The following is a 20,000-nucleotide window of genomic DNA, read 5'->3' as shown; positions in this document are numbered from 1 at the left end:
AGCTCTTGGTATAATGAAAAGAAGTATACTTCTGCCTCCCCCTACCCCGACCCCCCATCCTCTCCTGCACAAAACAGATACAGCATTATATAAAAAATAATTTTAGAAAGATTAAAAAAAACAAAAAAAACCAAAAACAATGACAACAACAAAAACACAAAAAATAACAGAAAAAGTATCATACTGATTTCGCTTTTATTCAGTATGTTTGTGTCATTAGGGACAACAACAACAACAACAAAGAACCACAAATGCATCGTTCTAGGTGACCATGTTCTTAGAACGCTATCGTGAACTTCTTCCCCCCCCCCCCCCCCCCCCCCCCCCCCCCCACACACATACATGGTACGACATTATTTTCCGTTCCATGCGACACGACTTTTTGGCGACGCTGTGACACAGAAAAAAAAACCCCAGATGAGTGAATGACCTTTGTCAGAGGGAACCACGAGTGCTGTGGACCTGACTCAGAGGCGATATTGAATGGCAGTAAAAGTATTGAATTACGGCTACTAAATAGCCCTGAGAACGGTACCCCCAACATACCCGATGCCCTTTGAGGACAGGAGAGTCAACGGCACAAGATTCGGGAGTTAGTCACCTTGTTTTTTGGCGCCTTTGGAGATAACTGTCACACCCTAAACAGTAATTAGTCCTTCCGGATACCTTCATTACGGGGACTGAGGCCCTCAGCAGTCAGTGGGAAATGATCAGTGAAAGACGCAACGGCAGACATGACGGGGGGTCACACGGTACTCACTCTGGGAAAGGGGTACCTTCAATCAGGAGTTGGTCGAAGAGCAATTGTTGGGGCTGAACTAGTCATCGTCGTGCGTTTTCTATGGTATTGGCATGGACGGCACAGTTTCGGCAATTGTTTGTTCAGTTGAACGAGAACAACACAAGGTTTAATCTATGTGAAAAAAATCCGTTCTTGGGAGATCACATCAAAGGGAAGGAGGGGGGACACACACACACACACACACACACACACACACACACAGAGAAAGAGAGAGAGAGAGAGAGAGAGAGAGAGAGAGAGAGAGAGTGAATGAATGAATGAATATTTTATTGCATTCAGGCCATAGGCACCATTGCATTGGGATGCTGGGAATGGGGACGTGATGACAATAGCATTCTGTTACCGTTCCTGTGAATACTGAAAGAGAGATTAATATGGGTGTACGAGCGTATTTTCAATAGAAAGATAGAATGTGACCCCATATATAAAAGGTTGTGCAAACATATTTATTATAAGAATATCATAAACAAATACAACTGTTTAACATTAGAAAGCTGAATATATCAAATTATGTTTTTCATTTTAGTTCTTATATTTGTTTATAAACAAAACAAAAATCTTTCTCCAGTTGAGGTTGACGATATCAATAGCTTTAATTTAAATGGTATGGTTTAACTAATATTCTAGTCAAATAAATGTTTGTTTTCATCATATTCCTGGATGGTGGACAACAAAAAATGTCACGTGTTGGTGACACTTTACAAAACAGACATCTGATTTTACCGTCATAAAATATGTCATAATTACATGCAGCAATGGACGATGAGCAATGATTCAGAAACAAGCAGACACATAAACCACCCCCTTCCATCTGTGTGTGTGTGTGTGTGTGTGAGAGAGAGAGAGAGAGAGAGAGAGAGAGAGAGAGAAAGAGAGAGAGAGAGTGTGTGTGTGTAACATGTAGTTGTACGCGTGTGTGTGAATGAGAGATTGAGACACACACACACACACACACACACACACACACACACACACACACACACACAGCGCGCAGTTGCACGAATAATTACCAGAGTTGGGGGAGTGTGTGTGTGGAGGGGGGGGAGAGAACCAAGTACAGCCCCACCCCTCACTCAGTTCCCTAACAAGCAGAAGGTGGTCAGTTAATCCTTTAAGCATCAACTCGTGGTGTCAGCTTGGACACAGCTGTCAGTGTCACTTTCACGGGTCACTTGACGCAGACATGGCCACCAGGTGGTTGGAGTTCAATTCTCCACAGGGAGGAAGTGAAGGGGAACTCCGGGGACCGCCAGCTATGAATACGTAATGAGGGGTTAGTCAGGAGAAAGCCACTGTCCTCGGCAAGTGGGCTGATCCTGCTGCCACTGCTACTGTTACTGTGCTCACTTGCTATTGTTTTGGATGGGTAGTTACTGCTGCTTTGAACAACCGCAATTGTCGATTAATACTGTCGCTGCTGCGGCGGCTGTCGCTGTTTACTATCTATCCAGTCGTCTCATAGACCGTGGGGGCACTTCACAATAATTGGCAACCAACTTCCTCTTCCCTCCGGTTGTCTGTCCTGACTGTCTTACTCAGACCTGTCCACTCTGAGACATTGTTCTCCCATGCCCTCTTCTCTCTGCCTCTTCTTCGTGCTCCCTGCTGCACTGTTCCCTACAGGAAAGGCTTTACCATTTCTGATTAACGCGACACGTGGCCATATCACTTCATTTTCCTTTTCTTTACAGTGGTCAGTAGATTATCATGTGACTTCTCCGCACTTCATCTTTTGTGATGTGGTCTCTGCATGTGATCTTCCGGAAGCATCTCACCTTTGTGGCATCTGTCTTATTCTGTAGTTCAGCTGTAAAGGTCCATGCCTCGCAGGCTTACAGAAATATGGAAATGGCAAGGGGACGCATCAATCTGATCTTTGAGCTGAGCGCGATGTTGCTGTCATTCCAGATGGGCCTCAGTTTTTTCAGCGCTGTTGTTGTCTGGCTAGAAAGTATTTCTGGCTTGGATCCTTCGTCCAAAACGATTGCTTTGAGATACTTGAAACTTTGGACGTTTCCAGTTTTTCACCGTTGATTCCAGTTTCGGAGCTGATGCCGTCTGAGTTATTAGTCATCAGTATGGTCTTCTTTGCGCTGATCTCCATGCCATTAGCTGCAGATGTTTTGTCAAGGCATCCCACCAGGTTCACAAGATCTTCTTCATTCCCTACCAGTCTGTGAATGTCATCGGCATAACGTAGGTTGGTGATTGCCCTGCCACAGATGCTGACGGTTCCTTTATGGTGTTCAAGTGCGTCAGTTATAATCCTCTCCAGGAAGATGTTGAAGAGAGAAGGAAATAGTAAACAGCCTTGTCTAACTCCAACATTTATTCTGAACCAGTCTCCAATGTTGTCATCGAAGTATACTGCTATACTGGCATTTTCATACAGACGCTGTATCACCTTGATCAAGTTGTAGTTGATGTTCCGCAGCTTCATAGTTGCCCACAATGATTCATGCGCTGTTACGACTGTTACAACAACTGTTACATGCTACTCAGCAACTGCTTAACCACTACTGTCTTTGCAACTGCTGCTTTCTGCTGTTATTTATACTGCAGCTAGGACATATCTAAAGCACTGAATTTGTTTTGTGTGTATCTGGGGTATCTTCAGACAGAACAACTATAACTGCAGCCAGTGCAGTTCGTGGAGGTATAAAGAAGAATGGGGTTGTTTTTGTGATGCTCACCAGGGTATCACAGTTACATTTTAAATCACCTATTTCGCACTGCGCGCATAGTGCCAGCACAATGAGAAATACAAGATTTCCTGTTCAAAGCACAACAACAACAAAACCGGTGGTACAAAAATTGCAAGCAGTGACAAGGAAGGTGTATGAGCATGGCATGACGCCGTTCTTTCTCAGCTATGTAAGGCACGAAGTGTGTCGGGCTGAGTGGCGAGCGGTGAGGGGTAGGTATGGATTAAGGGGCTGTGCAATTCAGCACAGGATTAGGATAAATGTCAAGGATTAGGGGAGGAGCAGAAGTCAACTCAAATTTGTGGCAAAGGTGAAGGTCAAAGTTCACAAAAACATGCAAGGGCTGTGCTCTCGTAATGGTTACAATTGTGTAGGTAGATAAAAGGAAGAATGAATGAAAATGAATGAATGAATGAATGATCACCACGCTTAAAAACAGGTGTAACTTTAGCAATTTCAATAGCTTTGGGTAGATGGTCTTTATTAAAACATAAAACATCAATATAAGTGAGTTATTCAGGGACTGGACGTTTTGTTTCTCGTTGTTTTGTTTTTTAGTGATCAATTCTGTTCTTATTTCAAATGAACGAAAACACTCAAAACTTCTTGCATGTTCCTCAAATAGATATCACATTCAGAATATGAACATTTCCGACCTACAGAAGTGCTCAATATAAACATATATCTAAAGTGCGTTATGGGGATCTCAGTTTTTTGCTGTTGGTGTATTAGCTGTATTCGAGAGAGAGAGAGAGAGAGAGAGAGAGAGAGAGAGAGAGAGAGAGAGAGAGAGAGAGAGAGAGAGAGAGAGACGGACATGGATACGGACACGGATATTTTCTTCATATAGTGGTGTTGTAAGCAGGCACTTCAGAAAAAAACAACAAACAACACAATAACCAGCATTACTTATTCACAAACAAGCATACAATCACTCAACCGCAACTTGTAGTTCTGACTTTGAAAGCTATGTATAAGTATATTGACAACTGCTTAAAAACGACTTCCTTAGTGGATGATATTAATACAATCTGAATAGGGGGTGTTGCCTTCACTGGTTCGGATCCGTTAAGTGATTTCTAAGTTCATTCAACACGGGACAACAAAACTCAAAGTGAACTTTATTCTCTTCGCACCTTTACACACAAAGGACAAAGAACGTGTTGGTCATTTTGACGTTTATAGCGATAATGATGCACGAGCAAGCCATAAATTCTTCTTCTTTTCTTTGTCTGCGTTCCAGTTGCGTCAGATATTCCCAATCTTAACCTTGCCATAATAAACAGGTACAGAGAGTGTCAAATTAATTTGTTTATGAAAATGAAAACGAGCTCTATCTTGAATAATCATGAAATGACCAGCGAAGTGTGCGTGCGCACAAATCCGTATAATTATATCCTCAACTTTTTAATTTAGCAATAATTATGTATGCAAATCTCATTTCGTTTAGCTTTAACCCAATGTTTCACTCCCAGTTTACTTTTTACTATGAGTTTATTTTGAAAGTGAGAGAGAGAAAGAGAGCAGATAGACAGACAGACAGACAGAGAGAGCAGCCATGTACGTAGAAAGATTAACAGATGGGGGGGGGGGGGGGGGGATACAGATGTACGGATACGCAAACACATGGAACAAAAAACAATAACAATACAGAAGACAAAAATCAAACAACCAAACAAACAACAGCAACAACAAGAACAACAACAACAGCAACAACAACATCCACAACCCCAAAACAAACAGCAGCTTCAGAAGAGCCATGAAGAAACATACCTAATGTACCCAACATTACAGCAGGAAGAGTAGACACAGCACTAAACTGGCTATGGGGGCACGAGAAGCGGGTTGTGGTGTGCTTCCTGTTGGTGGGGCCAGGAGGTGGGGGGAGGGGGCGGGCGGGGAGTTGGGCTTTTGGGTAGAAGGAGGTGTCGCAGTAAGATAACCCCTGTTGCCCCTAAATACCCGAGAAACCTACGACCGAGCAGAAATATTACAAAATGAATAAATAAGTAAATACAAGGGGGTGACAAAGAAGAAGAGTGTACAGAAACGGAGTGTATAACCTGTTGAATTTATCTCGCCTGTTTCGACCGTGGCTAAATAAATTAACAGTGTGAGGTGTTGGTGAACAATAAATTCCTGTGTATTGGTTCAGGTTGATCTCAGCTCTCTCTATCTCTGTCTCTGCATGTGTGTGTGTGTGTGTGTGTGTGTGTGTGTGTGTGTGTGTGTGTGTGTGTGTGTGTGCTCGAGCGCGCGCGCGCACGCGCACGCCCACCTGTGTGTTGCAATAGTTGCAATGATTTTCATAACACCATAATGTATGATATTGCGTGGTACTGTGTTGCACTGCATTGCACTGTTCTTCTCTGAATTGGATAACACTTTACCGAACTGTACTGTACTGTCGTGCGCTGTGCTGTGCTGTGCTATTCTGTGCTGTGCTGCGCTGCATTGCACTGTACTGTAGTGCACAACACTACACTGCTCTATCCCCTCTGTCCTGCTCTGCCCATCGCCCCCATGGAATCGTATCGTACCGTATCCTGTCAGGCGATATCACAGGATCCTTGTGTCATTCTGTATCCCATCCTGTCGCATCGAGTCATGTCGCATCGTGTTGTATCGCATTATACAGACAACAATGCGTTTTCCATGAAACTTTCTTCCGTTTGCGAACGAGTCAGATCGCCGAAACTTCAGTTTTTCGGATTTTGCGAGCTGGAACATCGTGAACGCCGCGTTTTCCACCCTTCACCCCAAATTCACCTCTTTCGAATGCTATCACAGTGTGTTCAATAGTTGTATACAGTACAGTCGGTGTGCTATCAATAATTTTTGTAGCTGTTGTCGTGGGTTGGTAGGAGAATGCTGCACATGCGACTTTGAGATACCATCATAAGCACCCAGGGGTCAGATTTTGACAGGCTTGTTTCTGCCCACAGACACCGAGTCTAGTCTTCCAGTCTCGCCCACACACATCAGTCTGTCTTTTTGGTTTTCCTGACTGGACTGACGGTAGTTTATCTGGCTGGTTATCTTGATACCCAGCTGTCTATGGGTGGATCCTTTCTGCTCCTGTTTGCTGGTGTGGTGCCGTGAAGAGATTAAACGGGTGCGTGCGTTGAGACACCTCAATAGATCAAGACATTGGCACTTCACACACTCAAAATATCAATCAATGGGTTTACCATTCACGGGCGCGCTCATTGAAACGCGTACGCATTTACTTTTACACACAGACACACACAGGCGCACACAGACACACACACACACACACACACACACACACACACACACACACACACACACACACAACCACACGTGCTCGATAAAGACAGACAGACAGACTGATATATATATATATAGATAGATAGATAGATAGATAGATAGATAGATAGATAGATAGATAGATAGATAGATACAGGCAGACAGACACACAGAGACATGTAGACAGAGAGATCCCCACCACTTAAAAAAGAAAGACAGTTCCAATGTTTGAGGGAGGCTCGTGGGGGTGTTTTATCCTGATCCCCCCAGATTATAACGGTGCAAGTGCCTTTTAATCCCCCCACCAAAGGAAGGGGGGAGGGGGGGGGGGTGGAGAGAGGAGAGCAGGAGGCACCCCGACCCATAACCTCCCTCCCCACCCCCACCCTCCTACGTGCAAACAGCACCCCTCGCCTCCCACATGTGGCACGTGGCTCTGTCCACACGTCAGGTTGTGTGGAGGATTGGGGAAGTCAGGTCAGGTGTTAGACAAGGATCAGACCTTCAAACACGGCCCACTCTTCTGATACATGTCTCTGTTTGTCGGCACAGAGAAAAACGTGATGATTATGAAAGTGTAATTTTTTTTTTTTTTCAAGCAGACGTGGTGTTGCGTATATGGATAATTCCGCACGCTTTGACGCCTTCTTGAAACTGTAACTGAAAATATTATATATGGGGGTGCTAAAATGAAATGTAAAATACGATGTAATGATGTACAACAAACAGAGCCAACCCCTCCAAACACAACTGTTGTCCATACAATAAAGTGAAAAAAATATACTGAACAATGCCCGGTTTGAAAATCGAAAATAAATGAGATAATTTAAATGATTTTGCTTTGAAAATGTTGAAATGTATCGAAATATGACACAAAGAAATCAGAGTTTGTTTGTTTGTTTGTTTTATAAGAAAGCACGTGCCTAAAAAAAGAATGTGTTTGATACACTATACCAGACAAAATTAGACTGGACCAGCATTAAAAATCGCCGACGTTTACCACTGCGCATGTTGACGAGAAAATATAGTCAGTCCAGTGTTAGTTAAAGTAACGAATGCATAATTGAATGGCACACACACACACACACACACACACACACACACACACACACACACACACACACACACACACACACACAAACAAACACACGCACACACACACACACACACACACACACACACACACACACACAACCAATCAACCAGCCAACCAACCAACAAACACACATAAATGTACCCAACCCCCCAGCCCCCGCCCACACACAAAATACATACATACACACATGTACACCAGCCGCCGTGGCGAAGTGGTTAGCGTCGCAGACTGACGGCTGGTAGGATGCGAGTTCGAATCCCAGCGTAGGTGGGTTTTTCGGTCCGCAGCCGGCTCCTACCCAGAGTTGAGTGTGCTATGGGCTAAAATTGGAAGACTGGTACAACACAGTCGGTCGAGTATCATCCACTTCATGGATGCGTCTTTGGGTGTGTTGCTCTAATTTCCTGACCAACACTGCAAGTGTCTGTATCTCTCGGGCCTGGTTGACGCCGTGATATTATGACAGAAAGCGTAGATTACAGTCTTGTCACGAAGTCCCAAATCTAAACGGACCTCCACAGCAGCATCGTCATCATCATCATCATTGTCGTCCTCCTCCTTCTTCATCATCAATATGGAAAAAAAAGCCCTAAATTCTGTGGCCTTTCATGCCCTGCTCTCATGGTGACCTAAGATTCGATTCCTCTCCACTTCCGCGCTTGGGGTGAGTATTGTCGCGGTCTTCAGTTCAGAACAGGCACTGCCGAACGCCGCCGAAGTGACTCAGCAGCAGTGCAGGATCTCGTCCGGTGTGTGGCCTCCTGGAGACATAACATCGATAGTTCCCTATGGACTGCCGTGTGTGTGAACTGAAACGGTGCAGATGATGGAGCAGCAAAAACAAAACAAACAAACAAAAAAAAAAAAAGTACACACACATGCGCGCACTCGCGCATACGCTCAACCGGTATCTCTCTCTCTCTCTCTCTCTCTCTCTCTCTCTCTCTTCCAACCGGGCTTTACATCTTGGACAAAATTAATATCAGTCCCGTATCCTATCCATCTGTGTGTGTGGCGATGCATTATCAGTCTAGATATCACCACAAGTGCGCAACATTGTCCACGTGCAGTCAAACATCATTAATATGATCGTTCTCGTTCTGCCATCGCTATCAATGGTGATTACGACACTGACAACAATAACAACTGAATCACTTATAATCTGCCCTTGGCTGATTCATCTTCTGAAGCAAACAGACCTTCGTTGACACCAAACATCGACAAAAACACTTCTTTTTTTCATTTTTACTCTCTCTCTCTCTTTCTGTCTTTCCCCCTTCTCCTTAGATCTTTTTCAGTGATCTCATAGGTATCGTTTTCACCACCTGGCTGTTTCCTCTCCACCGTGCTTCTTATCCAGATGGGTTCACCTGGCTTGCACCTAATACAGTCAGTCGTGTGTTAGTTTCTGAATGAAAGAAAGACGTGTGGAGTGTGTGTGTGGAGCGACCGTCACCGTCACCCTCTCCCCCGCCCTGTGTCGTTTAGCCGCTTGAAGTGAACTCTTTGCCAGTGGTACTGAGTAGAGCCAACCCCTCCAAACACACCTGTTGTCCATACAACCCCCCCTACCTGCCACACACAATTCCTTGCTTTCAAAACTGGATCAGGTGTGACATCAGACCAGAAAATGACCAGTGCCGTGTCTGTTCTGTCCACAGAGGCTGACAGGGGTCCCCAGAGATGGAGAGAGGAGGGACAACCCCCGCCTCTGGCACTCCGACAGTGTCGCGCTGGACCCAGGCCGTGAAACGCCTGGCGATTGGCTGGCTCAGCGAGCCGCGGGCCTACAGCAGCGCGCGTTACATCGCCCCGGAGAGAGCGGTCCGTCTGATCGGCGGGGCGAGCGCGTGCTCTGTCAGTCTCTACACACTGCTCATTCGTCTGCTTCGGAGGCGCGAGCCGCTTCAACAAGAATGGCTGTCCGTCTTCCTGCAACACCATGGCTTGCAAATCCTCTTCCACAATTTGGAGGCTAAGTTCACGGAGGAAGAAAACGTCAGTTTTTACAGTGTGTTGCTTCAAGCGTACTGTGTAGAGTGTATGCGGCAAGTCATGGATAACAAAACCAGCTTGGAGTACATCATCGAAAACGAAGAGTTCATTGACAGATTTGCTACAGGTAAGCCAGTTTAGTTTTTTTAGCCATTACTTTTATGTTTTGGGGGGCTTTTTGTTTGGAGGAGTAGATAAACATGCTTATAATCATCTCCGCAAAGCGAAAGACTGTAAAACGAAGGAATTATTCGGAAACGATCCACTTTTCAAACAGGTGACGCCGACGACCTCACCACAATGGGACACTGACGTAGTCGGCCTAACAGGCAGAAACAACACAAAACGTCTGGGTACTAGCCAGGCAGACGACAGGGAAAAGAAGGTATCAGACACACACTAAACACCTGACACACTTTACACCTGTTTGGGTCGTGTGTTGGTATAGAACGTGTGTTTGTCAGTGTGTCAGCTGCGCAAATTGTCTGGAATACTCTGATGAGCAGGGATGCATATGTTATATACATGGGCACACTGCTTCATGACGATGCCAGGGCTGCATCACGGTCTTTTATTGGTTAAAGTGTTTATCTCATCATGCCTGCAATTAGTTTGAATTTTGTAGGTCGGGTTTAGTTTCCGACCTTCTGATGTATGTTAAAATGATACTGATGATAAGCATCATAATGACAGTAATGGCAACAACAACAACAATAATAATAATAATGATGATGATGATGATAAAATTTGGTAATATAAAATGAATAAATAATGGTAATAATGATAATAATTTTGATGATGATGATGAGTGACAACGATGAATAATGTTCCAAAAACAAACGAAAGAAAAAAAATGAAACTGAGAGACAGGAAACAGAAAAGATACATATTGAAATCAGATTACCTGGCCCATTTGTGAAATCGTCAATATTGAGGAATGAATAAACAAATGATACTGAATAAACTGATTAATATGTGGATATTAATTTGAAACAAACAAGGTAAGCGCACGCACACACAAACAGTGGAGAAGAACAAGTGCATGCAAACACTGAAACTAAACATTTACAGTCTGCATGTGTGTGTGAGTGTGTGTGTGTGTGTGTGTGTGTGTGTGTGTGTGTGTGTGTGTGTGTGTGTGTGCAAGAAACAATTTTTCGTAATTTATGTAAATCGTAAATGCATGTTTTGAACCTGACAAAGTGGCAATAAAGTGAACCTAAAAGCCTTACCCATCAAGCAACATGAAAGTCAAACAGCGCAACAATTTAATTCATCTCTCAGTTAGGTAAAGAGATACGATGCTGGTATGTGCACCAAGAACCGACACTTTCCAGGCCTCAGTGAGTTGTTTAGAACTAAACTGGACGCAGACACAGAACGTAAACTGACAAGTTGTTGTTGAAAAACAGGACGATAAAATGGCTGTCTTCAGAATTATGACTGTTAGTTATATTACCGTTTCTGGTTACGGGTGGTGAGCAGGTTTATGGCGGAGGAAGGCGAATGCCGGACATGATTCTGTCCTAGGATGGGAGTTTCAGTTTCGGGAAGAATGTCAGTGTATCAAGTTAATAGTGCTTTCCTCTTTCCTCGCCGTCACCACACGACCGACAAGGAACTTGAAAAAAAATCTGTGTACAGTTATTCGAATTATAGTTGTGCAATCCTGTGCATATGAAATGTGTGTGCACGCACCATGTACGCACAGAACGTACGCGTGAGGAGTTGGGGAAGGGGGGGGGGGCGCATAATGTGCATTGAATAATATACCCCGATGCAGCACGTACCAAGTGTGCCTATGAATAAACGTAGGTTCGTAAAGGCCCACGCAAACTAACTCAGGTCTTCACATTCACAAGCACACAAGTACGACACACATACGCGCGCACGCGTCATACAGTAGACACAGACAGACACAGACAGACACAGACACACACACACACACACACACACACACACACACACACTTATTCACTCATTCACGACACACTCATGCGCGCACATGATAAAAAAACCCAAACACTTAAAACGTTTTAGAGAGAGAAATTCATAGGTTCTGTATGAAGAGGAGGGAATCGAAGACGCGAATATAGTATGTTGTACGATTATCTATCTATCGATCTGTTTATCTATTTATGTGTGTGTGTGTGTGTGTGTGTGTGTGTGTGTGTGTGTGTGTGATATTATGTAATGTAATCTTTAAAGACAGCCTTGGTTCACTACTCGTAAAATTACTGAAAGACATAAATTTACTTATTCGAAAGTTGTTTTTTTTTTGTTTGTTTTTGTTTTTTTCGCAAACAGCACACCTTCGGAGTTTTCAATTAACTCTTCCAGTGAAAATACACCCCACACTTACTTTTATTTAAATTTACATGACGACGCAGTTAGCGTTTTGATATTTATTCGTCACTGTTCAAGTGCTCGCCTGAATTTACAAGAAGTATAAAACTAATCAGGGGGAAACGTGTAGGCCTAAACTGGTCATTAAACGAGTCCGTTCATGAGGGTTAGAGAACGCGTGATGAGCCACAAATCCCAGCGCTAGTCGCCGCGTCTGGGGATTACATCGACAAGACTTTAGTCAAATCAGGCTGAGTGTCCCGTCTCTCATTGGTGTTTGTGGAGAGAGAGGGATGAAGTGGCAGAAAGATATACAGAGAGACAGAGAGAGCGAGAGAGAGAGAGAGAGAGAGAGAGAGAGACGAGGGATACAGACATTGCGGATAAGAAGATTGAAGTAATTTTTTTATTTGCTCAGAGTTCTGCTTACAAGGTTGTGAGAGGAGGTAGGAGGGGAGCCAAGGGAGAGGGGGGAGGGAGACGAGGGGGTGGGAGGGGGGTGGGGGGGGGAGGCGCTGGCCGGAGTGTGGACAGGACTAATCCTGTTGGAACACGACAACCACCAGCTATATATCCCCCCCTCTTCCTTCCACCCGTCAGTAAGGTATATTACATGATCAATACGGCCCAATTCGTCGGCTTCACACACACACACGCACACACACACACACACATACACACACACACATACACACACACACACACACACACACTCTCTCTCTCTCTCTGTGCATAATTTATAAGGCCCAAATCGTCGGCTTCACACACACACACACACACACACACACACACACACACACCACACACACACACACACACACACACACACACACTACATACATACATACATACATACACGTCCCCCTCCGCCCCCCCCCCCCCCCCCCCCCCCCCCCCCCCCCGCCCCCCGCGCACACATATTTATCCCCCGCCTACACTTTTTTTCTTTGCGTGGCTTGTTACAGGTTTGTCGCTTTCGCGCAGAAAGCCCCTCACTCCCCTCCCCCTCTCCCGGCCCCCTCCCCCCTGCCCTCAGCTCCCCTGAACCTCTCACCCGCCCCCAAACCCCCACCGCCTGTCCCCTCCCAAATAAAAGTTCTCTCTCTCTCTCTCTCTCTCTCTCTCTCTCTCTCTCTCTCTCTCTCTCTCTCTCTCACGGTAATTCTCTGTCTCTGTCTGTCTTTCTCTCTTACCCCCCCCCCCCCACCCTCCTCCTTCTATCTTTCTCTGAATTGTAACGAACATAAAACATCCGAAGGCACAACTGCATACCAGAAAACCTGTCCGTGACCGTGCCCTCTTGACGATAGCACACGCGTAAATTATACCCCCCACTTTGACAACTCAAATGTTAACATACGTCAGCAAGTGTGTATTCATTTTTTTTTTTTTTTCATATTCGTGTTGATATTCCTTTCACTTCTCTCTCTGTCTCTCCCTCTCTCTCTCCCTCTCTCTCTCTCTCTCTTCCTCGTTATCAGAAATATTAATATTGATAAACCAATGTTTATTTCTCTCTCATCTATCTTTTTCTCTCGTTATCTACAATACTCTTTGTATTAATATGTTTATAATAAATTTCTCTCTCATCTATTAGGTTGTTTTTTTTATTCAATGTATATCCCCTCTGTCAGTTTCTCTCTTTGTCAAAAGATCTGTCTGTCTCTTTCTTTCTTCCATACCTACTTCATTATTTAAATCTCGTCTTCTCGCATCTCATCTCTCGTCCTTATTGTTTAGTGTTTATTCATTGCTTTATTGTATTGTACATGAATATTCATACTTATGTTTGTACAATTTTATTAATTTTGATAATGTTCCTTTATGAATGTTTCCACTTTTTTCTTTCAAATTAATTTTCTTTGCCTAGGGTCGGATGTAAATAAACACACTGTGTTTGTTCCATTACCCTCATAGAATAAAATTTCATTCACGAGCTCTCTCTCTCTCTTTCTCTCTCTCTCTCTCTCTCTCTCTCTCTCTCTCTCTCTCTCTCTCTCTCTCTCTCTCTCTCTCCGGCTTCCTCCCCCTCCCTCACCTTTGTCTCTCTCAAGCTGGATCTTTTGAAGATGTTTCTTGATTCATGCAAAATTTTATATCCTTCCGTATTGCAAGCTAATGTAAGGCGTTGAGCAGGAAAACATTGCTCGTTTGTTTCGTTCAACAGAATGATCAATATCAAAACAGCAATAACAAATATTTGTAACATGATATGAAGCAACAACAACAACAACAAAAAGTGCTTAGTCAGATAGGAGTGCGGTCGATATGGAGGTGGGGTGTCTGTCTGTTTGTCTGCCTGTCCTTGCATCCTCAACGACGTATGTTCCGACTAGAGTTTCACTTCCGGTTGTCGACATACCTCTCTGTTCCTTCCCATTTCTTTTTCATTTTCTTTTTTTTTTCTTTTTACCTGTTGACATACTTAACATTCCCGGTACTAACGCCTACCTTGTAGATACCACTCCCTGTTGTAACGAAAACTCACCGTGGTGCGTGCAGAAAAAGCAAAATCCACACTGACTTGGACAATACAAAAAACCTTGATTGTCCGCTGATAGCAGCGTACTCGTGCAATAAAGGTATGTGGGACACATTCACACGCGCGGGGGTTGAAAGAAACAGAGAGAGGGAAAGGGGAGGGGGAGAGAGAGAGTGGGATGAAGACGGGAGGGAGAGATTGAGAGAGAGAGAGAGAGAGAGAGAGAGAGAGAGAGTTAAATGCATGCATGGTGAATCTGCGTTCGCGCGAGTGTATGTACTTGTGTGTGTGTGTGTGTGTGTGTGTGTGTGTGTGTGTGTGTGTGTGCACGCGCGCACGCGAATGTACGTGTTGGTGCGTTTCGCGGGGGCATTGGTAGTACAAAGATTAGAAAACGTTCAGGCACAAAATTGGGCGAACAGGCGTGGCATAGTGGATCGTAACGCCACTGACAGTGTAGTGACAGGTCCACCATTTGTATGCCGACGTGACTGTGGGGGAGAGAGGCAAGGTGCTGACATTGTCACGATACTTGGCTACATTGTGTGATGGGTTGACCCCGCTCCATCCATCAAGTGCGTGCGTGCGTGCGTGTGTGTGTGTGTGTGTGTGTGTGTGTGTGTGTGTGTGTGTGTGTGTGTGTGTGTGACAGAAAGAGAGGCACGCAGGCACAAGCATACATAATGTGTGTGTGTTTGTATGTGTGTGTGTGTGTGTGTGTGTGTGTGTGTGTGTGTGTGTGTGTGTGTGTGTGTGAGGTGGGGATGTAAGATATTTGTATTTGTATTTCTTTTTATCACAACAGATTTCTCTGTATGAAATTCGGGCTGCTCTCACCAGGGAGAGCGCAGTACAGCGCCACCAATTTTTTGTATTTTTTTCCTGCGTGCAGTTCTATTTGTTTTTCCTGTGGAAGTGGATTTTTCTGCAGGATTTTGCCAGGAACAACCCTTTTGTTGCCGTGGGTTCTTTTACGTGCGCTAAGTGCATGCTGCACACGGGACCTCGGTTTATCGTCTCATCCGAATAACTAGCGTCCAGACCACCACTCAAGGTCTAGTGGAGGGGGAGAAGATAGCGCGCTCAGATTCTCTCGCTTCTTAGGCGGACGCGTTACCTCCAGGCCATCACAGACCCAAGACCTCGTTATTTCGTTGTTTCGTCGTTCTATCCCTCTTGTTCTTCTTCCTCCTCGTCGCCCTCCTTCTTCTTCTCCTACCCCTACTTCTTCTTCTTCTTCTTCACCCCCTTTCCTTCTTCGACGTCTTTCTTTCTCTATTAACTTGTTTTTCTGCTGTTCTTTCAGTCTGGCAGCCTGGTCAACTACTCTGCTCCCAGTATTATTCTTTCTTTATTTCTACTCTGCATTGGAGGGTTCATCTTCAGTGATAGATCTACTCAATTATCAGCTTGCTCCAGAAAAGCTGGGGAGTAAAGAAAATTGGTTTGTTTTCTACTTTTATTGGAGAGGAGCTGATGATCGCAGGTGTGTGTGTGTGTGTGTGTGTGTGTGTGTGTGTGTGTGTGTGTCTGTGTCTGTGTGTGTCTGTGTGTGTGCGAGTTTATGTGTGCGAGTTTGTGTGTATGTGCGTGCGTGAGTTCTCTTGACCATCCAGCCCAGCAGTCCAATGTCAAGAAGTCATAACAGACGTTCGTCACGCAACAGCAAAACTGAGACAATCTCATCACTGCCTTAATACCGTTATAAATATTCATAAGATAAAATCGTTTAACCACATCCCGACACGGACGTGATCTTACTGAAATCCTCTGTCAGCGGTGCAAGGGGAGTGTGTACGTGTGTGTGTGTGGGGGGGGGGGGGGGGGGGGAGACAGAAGAAGTTGGGGGTGGGGGGGGTGGGGGCTAGCGGGAGGGGGAGAGAGGGAGGGTCAGGGGGCAATTATACCATAGGTGGTGGTTCGCCGCTGGGCAGAACTGTCGAGTGCTGAGAAAGCGTTTTGAGGGGGCATTATATGTTAGAACACAGCAGTCCAGGCTATATAATTTACTGCCGAATGTCTCGTTACTGTACTGCTTACTCCCCTCCCCCCTCCTCCTCCACCCCCCTTAGTGACTTGTTCGTGCAGGTCGTGCACTTTTTTACCTTGCGTCGAGTCGTTTGGTATAACACTGGTCACACGCCACGTGTGTGTGTGTGTGTGTGTGTGTGTGTGTGTTGGGCGGGTGTTTGTGTGTGTGTGTGTGTGTGTGTGTGTGTGTGTGTGCGCGCGCGCGTTGGGCGGGTGCTTGTGTTTGTGTTTGTATTTTTGTGTATGTGCTTATGTGTGTGTGTGTGTGTGTGTGTGTGTGTGTGTGTGTGTGTGTGTGTGTGATCAGATCCAATGTATCAAATTCAGTTGTTCTCAAACAGGAGATTGATCGATACCGTCTCAGTGCAGTGCCACCCGATCTTTTTTTTTTTTTTTTTACCTTTTCGCAAACCAAGCATGTTGGGCTCTGTCCATGTTTAACGGCTAACGCCCTCCACGCCATGGTTTCTTTTACGCACAGTAAATGAATCCTTTACACGACACCACTTTTCCAGTGTGAATTGTTCGAACACCTGGCACAAGTCTTCAAAAATAGTTCAGAGTGCGTTAACTCCTCTTTCGAAGTGGATACTTTTACATGCGCAGATTGCACACACCACTGAACATCTCAATTAAATGTTTTACCAGTTTGCTAAGCCGTCTCGGCAAACAGTTTTGGAGGGTGGATGGGTAGGGGTTGCGTATAAAAACGCTGACGTATGCGATTTAAACTTGAGAGTTTTTTTTGTTTTTTGTTTTTGTTTTTTATTTACTATACCTCTACTCCAACGATACCAGTTGGTTCTGCACGTTGAAAAATACATAGCGGTGTCGGCATTTGTGGCCTAGCCTGACGTCACATTAAAAGTGATGACTGGTATTGTGCCACGGGAGTCAGTGTCTTTAAGGGAAAGCTCTGTATATTGGGAAGAGAATGATATTTTGTAATAAAAAGTTTGCTGTTGAACTGACAGCTATCTAAAAAAAATAACAAAAAAATTTAAAAAAATTAAAAAAAAAGATTCGTTGAGCATTCTTGGTTCTGATATAATAGCAAATCGCACAGCAAGGTATAAAAAAAAAAACAACAGCTTTGAGAAAAAGTCCAATTTTGGATCAGCTCTCCCTTCCGTGGTCCGGGACAGTCGTGCCACCTCCATTTTTTTTTCTCTGGCTCGTTTCGTTTCTTTCGTTTTCCTGATTGTAAACTTGACCACTTCTTGAGTCTAAGGTTCCCCGTTACGTTTCCGCCACGCCGACCCCCAGGGCTGCACCTCGTCCCGATCAGAACCCATGGAGATCTGACGTCATTGTCACCGTTGTGACACTCTCGGGTGTAATTCTGTACGTGCCCTAATCAGTTCACGAAGTTCTGGCAGCAGCTGTATAGCGCCTTGACCATTCCAGCCAGCCTGATAGAGAGCACCCCCCTATGTGACAGACTCTTCCATACCACGGGGAGGTCCCGGTGTGACACAGACACTGCCACTCACATCATTAACCTTGTCACGCGAGGAGAGATCAAGAGAGAAGTTGTGGAGGCTGTTGCTGCGCGGTCCTTGTGACGTTGTATGTATGTAGGTTTACACACTGCTCCCGCTTTGCTGCGTCGGGGACGTAAGTCCGGACCACTGATTGCTTTTTGTCACGGGACGACGTCACCAGTCGTTGTGTTTGTCCAACTTCCTGACTGAGCGTTCTGGAACCGGTGTGTATCGGGTGTTGCAGGGTTGTCACATGTACCCGACATGATACAGGAGGTCTGCAACTTGCTTATTGGCACAGAACTTCTTTGGGGGGTGGGAGTAGGGGGTGTTTGGGGGACTGTCGGTTGGGTCTTTTCTCCTCGACCGTTATGATGTCAGCAAGACTTTTTTTCTTTGCGTCTCTGAGGTTTAAGACGCTCCATTCACTTTCGCTCCATAGTTTCCGATATATATATATATATATATATATATGTAGAGAGAGAGAGAGAGAGAGAGAGAGAGAGAGAGAGAGAGAGAGCGCACCAGCACGGACATTATATATTTATCCACACGTAAATTGATGTGTAAGTCTGCCTGAGTCCCCCACTGTTGTTTCCGGGCAGTGAGGGTTTACGAGTGTCACCATGTGACTGGCGGACCGTGGGGTGTATCCATAGGCTGTCCACGCAGATGACCAGTGCCCTGTCCACTTGATGTCCTTGCTGGGCAGTGCCAAGTGGTCAGTCCACATTCCTGCTTACCTGTCTGCTGTCCGCGGGAGTGAGGATCGAGTGGATTGTGTCATCCTCTGGTTAGGGAAAGTGAGAGGGGGGAAGAAGATGGGGGGATAGGACACAGAGGATCCACACAGTCCTACGTCTGGCTGATTAACATGCACGATGTTTCCGACATCATTTTTGTGGAAGTTTGTGTATAAAAAAAGCAATTAAAAAAACAAACAAACAAACAAAAAACCACACGAAGGGAGCAGCTGTGTTGTTGAAAGTTGTTTTTCTCTTTGCATAAATATTCACCTGGTTCCTTTTCGTATTTAATGTGTCTCGAATGAAGAAAAAAAGTGAAAATGAAATAAAATGTTTAGTTTAATGATATTCTTTTTTCTTTGTCTAGATTGTGCTTTATCACCGAGGACATGTTTGTAGAAAGATAATCTCTTGCTTGGTTAAACAGGTCGATCCGTAAACTGTGTCAGACATACTGTCATGAAGTGGAGTCCTTCAGACACCCTGACTTCTAGGGGTCTGCATGACATGACCTAACGAAAGTTTGAACACCGGTTACAACAACCTGTCGGCATTCCCTTTACGAGCCTTGATCTAGCGGATCGGGTGAAGGGTGTACACAGGTTGTACCCGGGGTGAGTGCACTGTGGGTCACAAGGACTGCAGTGTTCCTCCTGTCAGACAATCAACATCTGGTCCGTGTTGTTCTCAACAACAGTACAGGCCAAGAGACTTTTCTCGTTGCACCACTGAGACAGTTCTACTGCTGCTTACGTGAAGCGAAAGATCCACTCCCTTTGTCTTAGAAGCAAAGTCACTCCGGCGTTTTGACTGTGATAACTGATGACATCACATTCCACGACACAGGAGCAGACGGAGTACGTCATAAAAGGTAAGCCGTGACAGTTCGTGTGGAATGTGCATGGAAATAAGAGAGCTCTGTTGGGTAGGGGGGATCTTTGACCTGCGGAGACGTAGTAAATTGTGGGCTTGTGTTAGGTTTCAGTCGGTGTTGAGTCCCTTGACAGTAAATGTTCACACCGTGGACTGAAATTTTTAACCTT

General features: G+C 44.9%; 1 protein-coding gene across 2 annotated transcripts in view; it reads left to right on the top strand.

Moving 5' to 3' along the window:
• The window catches only part of LOC143299218 (uncharacterized), a 179,025-nt gene that overhangs the window by 61,434 nt on the left and 97,591 nt on the right, over positions 1-20,000 (top strand). For both annotated transcript variants that reach the window (XM_076612413.1, XM_076612412.1), the window contains exon 2: positions 9,535-9,995. In XM_076612413.1, the coding sequence (XP_076468528.1) occupies positions 9,557-9,995 (439 nt within the window). In that variant the 5' untranslated portion in view covers positions 9,535-9,556. The remainder of the gene's footprint in view (positions 1-9,534; positions 9,996-20,000) is intronic.

The sequence above is a fragment of the Babylonia areolata genome, chromosome 24 (assembly GCF_041734735.1).
Source record: "Babylonia areolata isolate BAREFJ2019XMU chromosome 24, ASM4173473v1, whole genome shotgun sequence".
Classification (NCBI taxonomy): domain Eukaryota; kingdom Metazoa; phylum Mollusca; class Gastropoda; order Neogastropoda; family Buccinidae; genus Babylonia; species Babylonia areolata.
The sequence above is the reverse complement of the archived record's forward strand: the minus strand, read 5'-3'. Positions and strand labels throughout refer to the sequence as shown.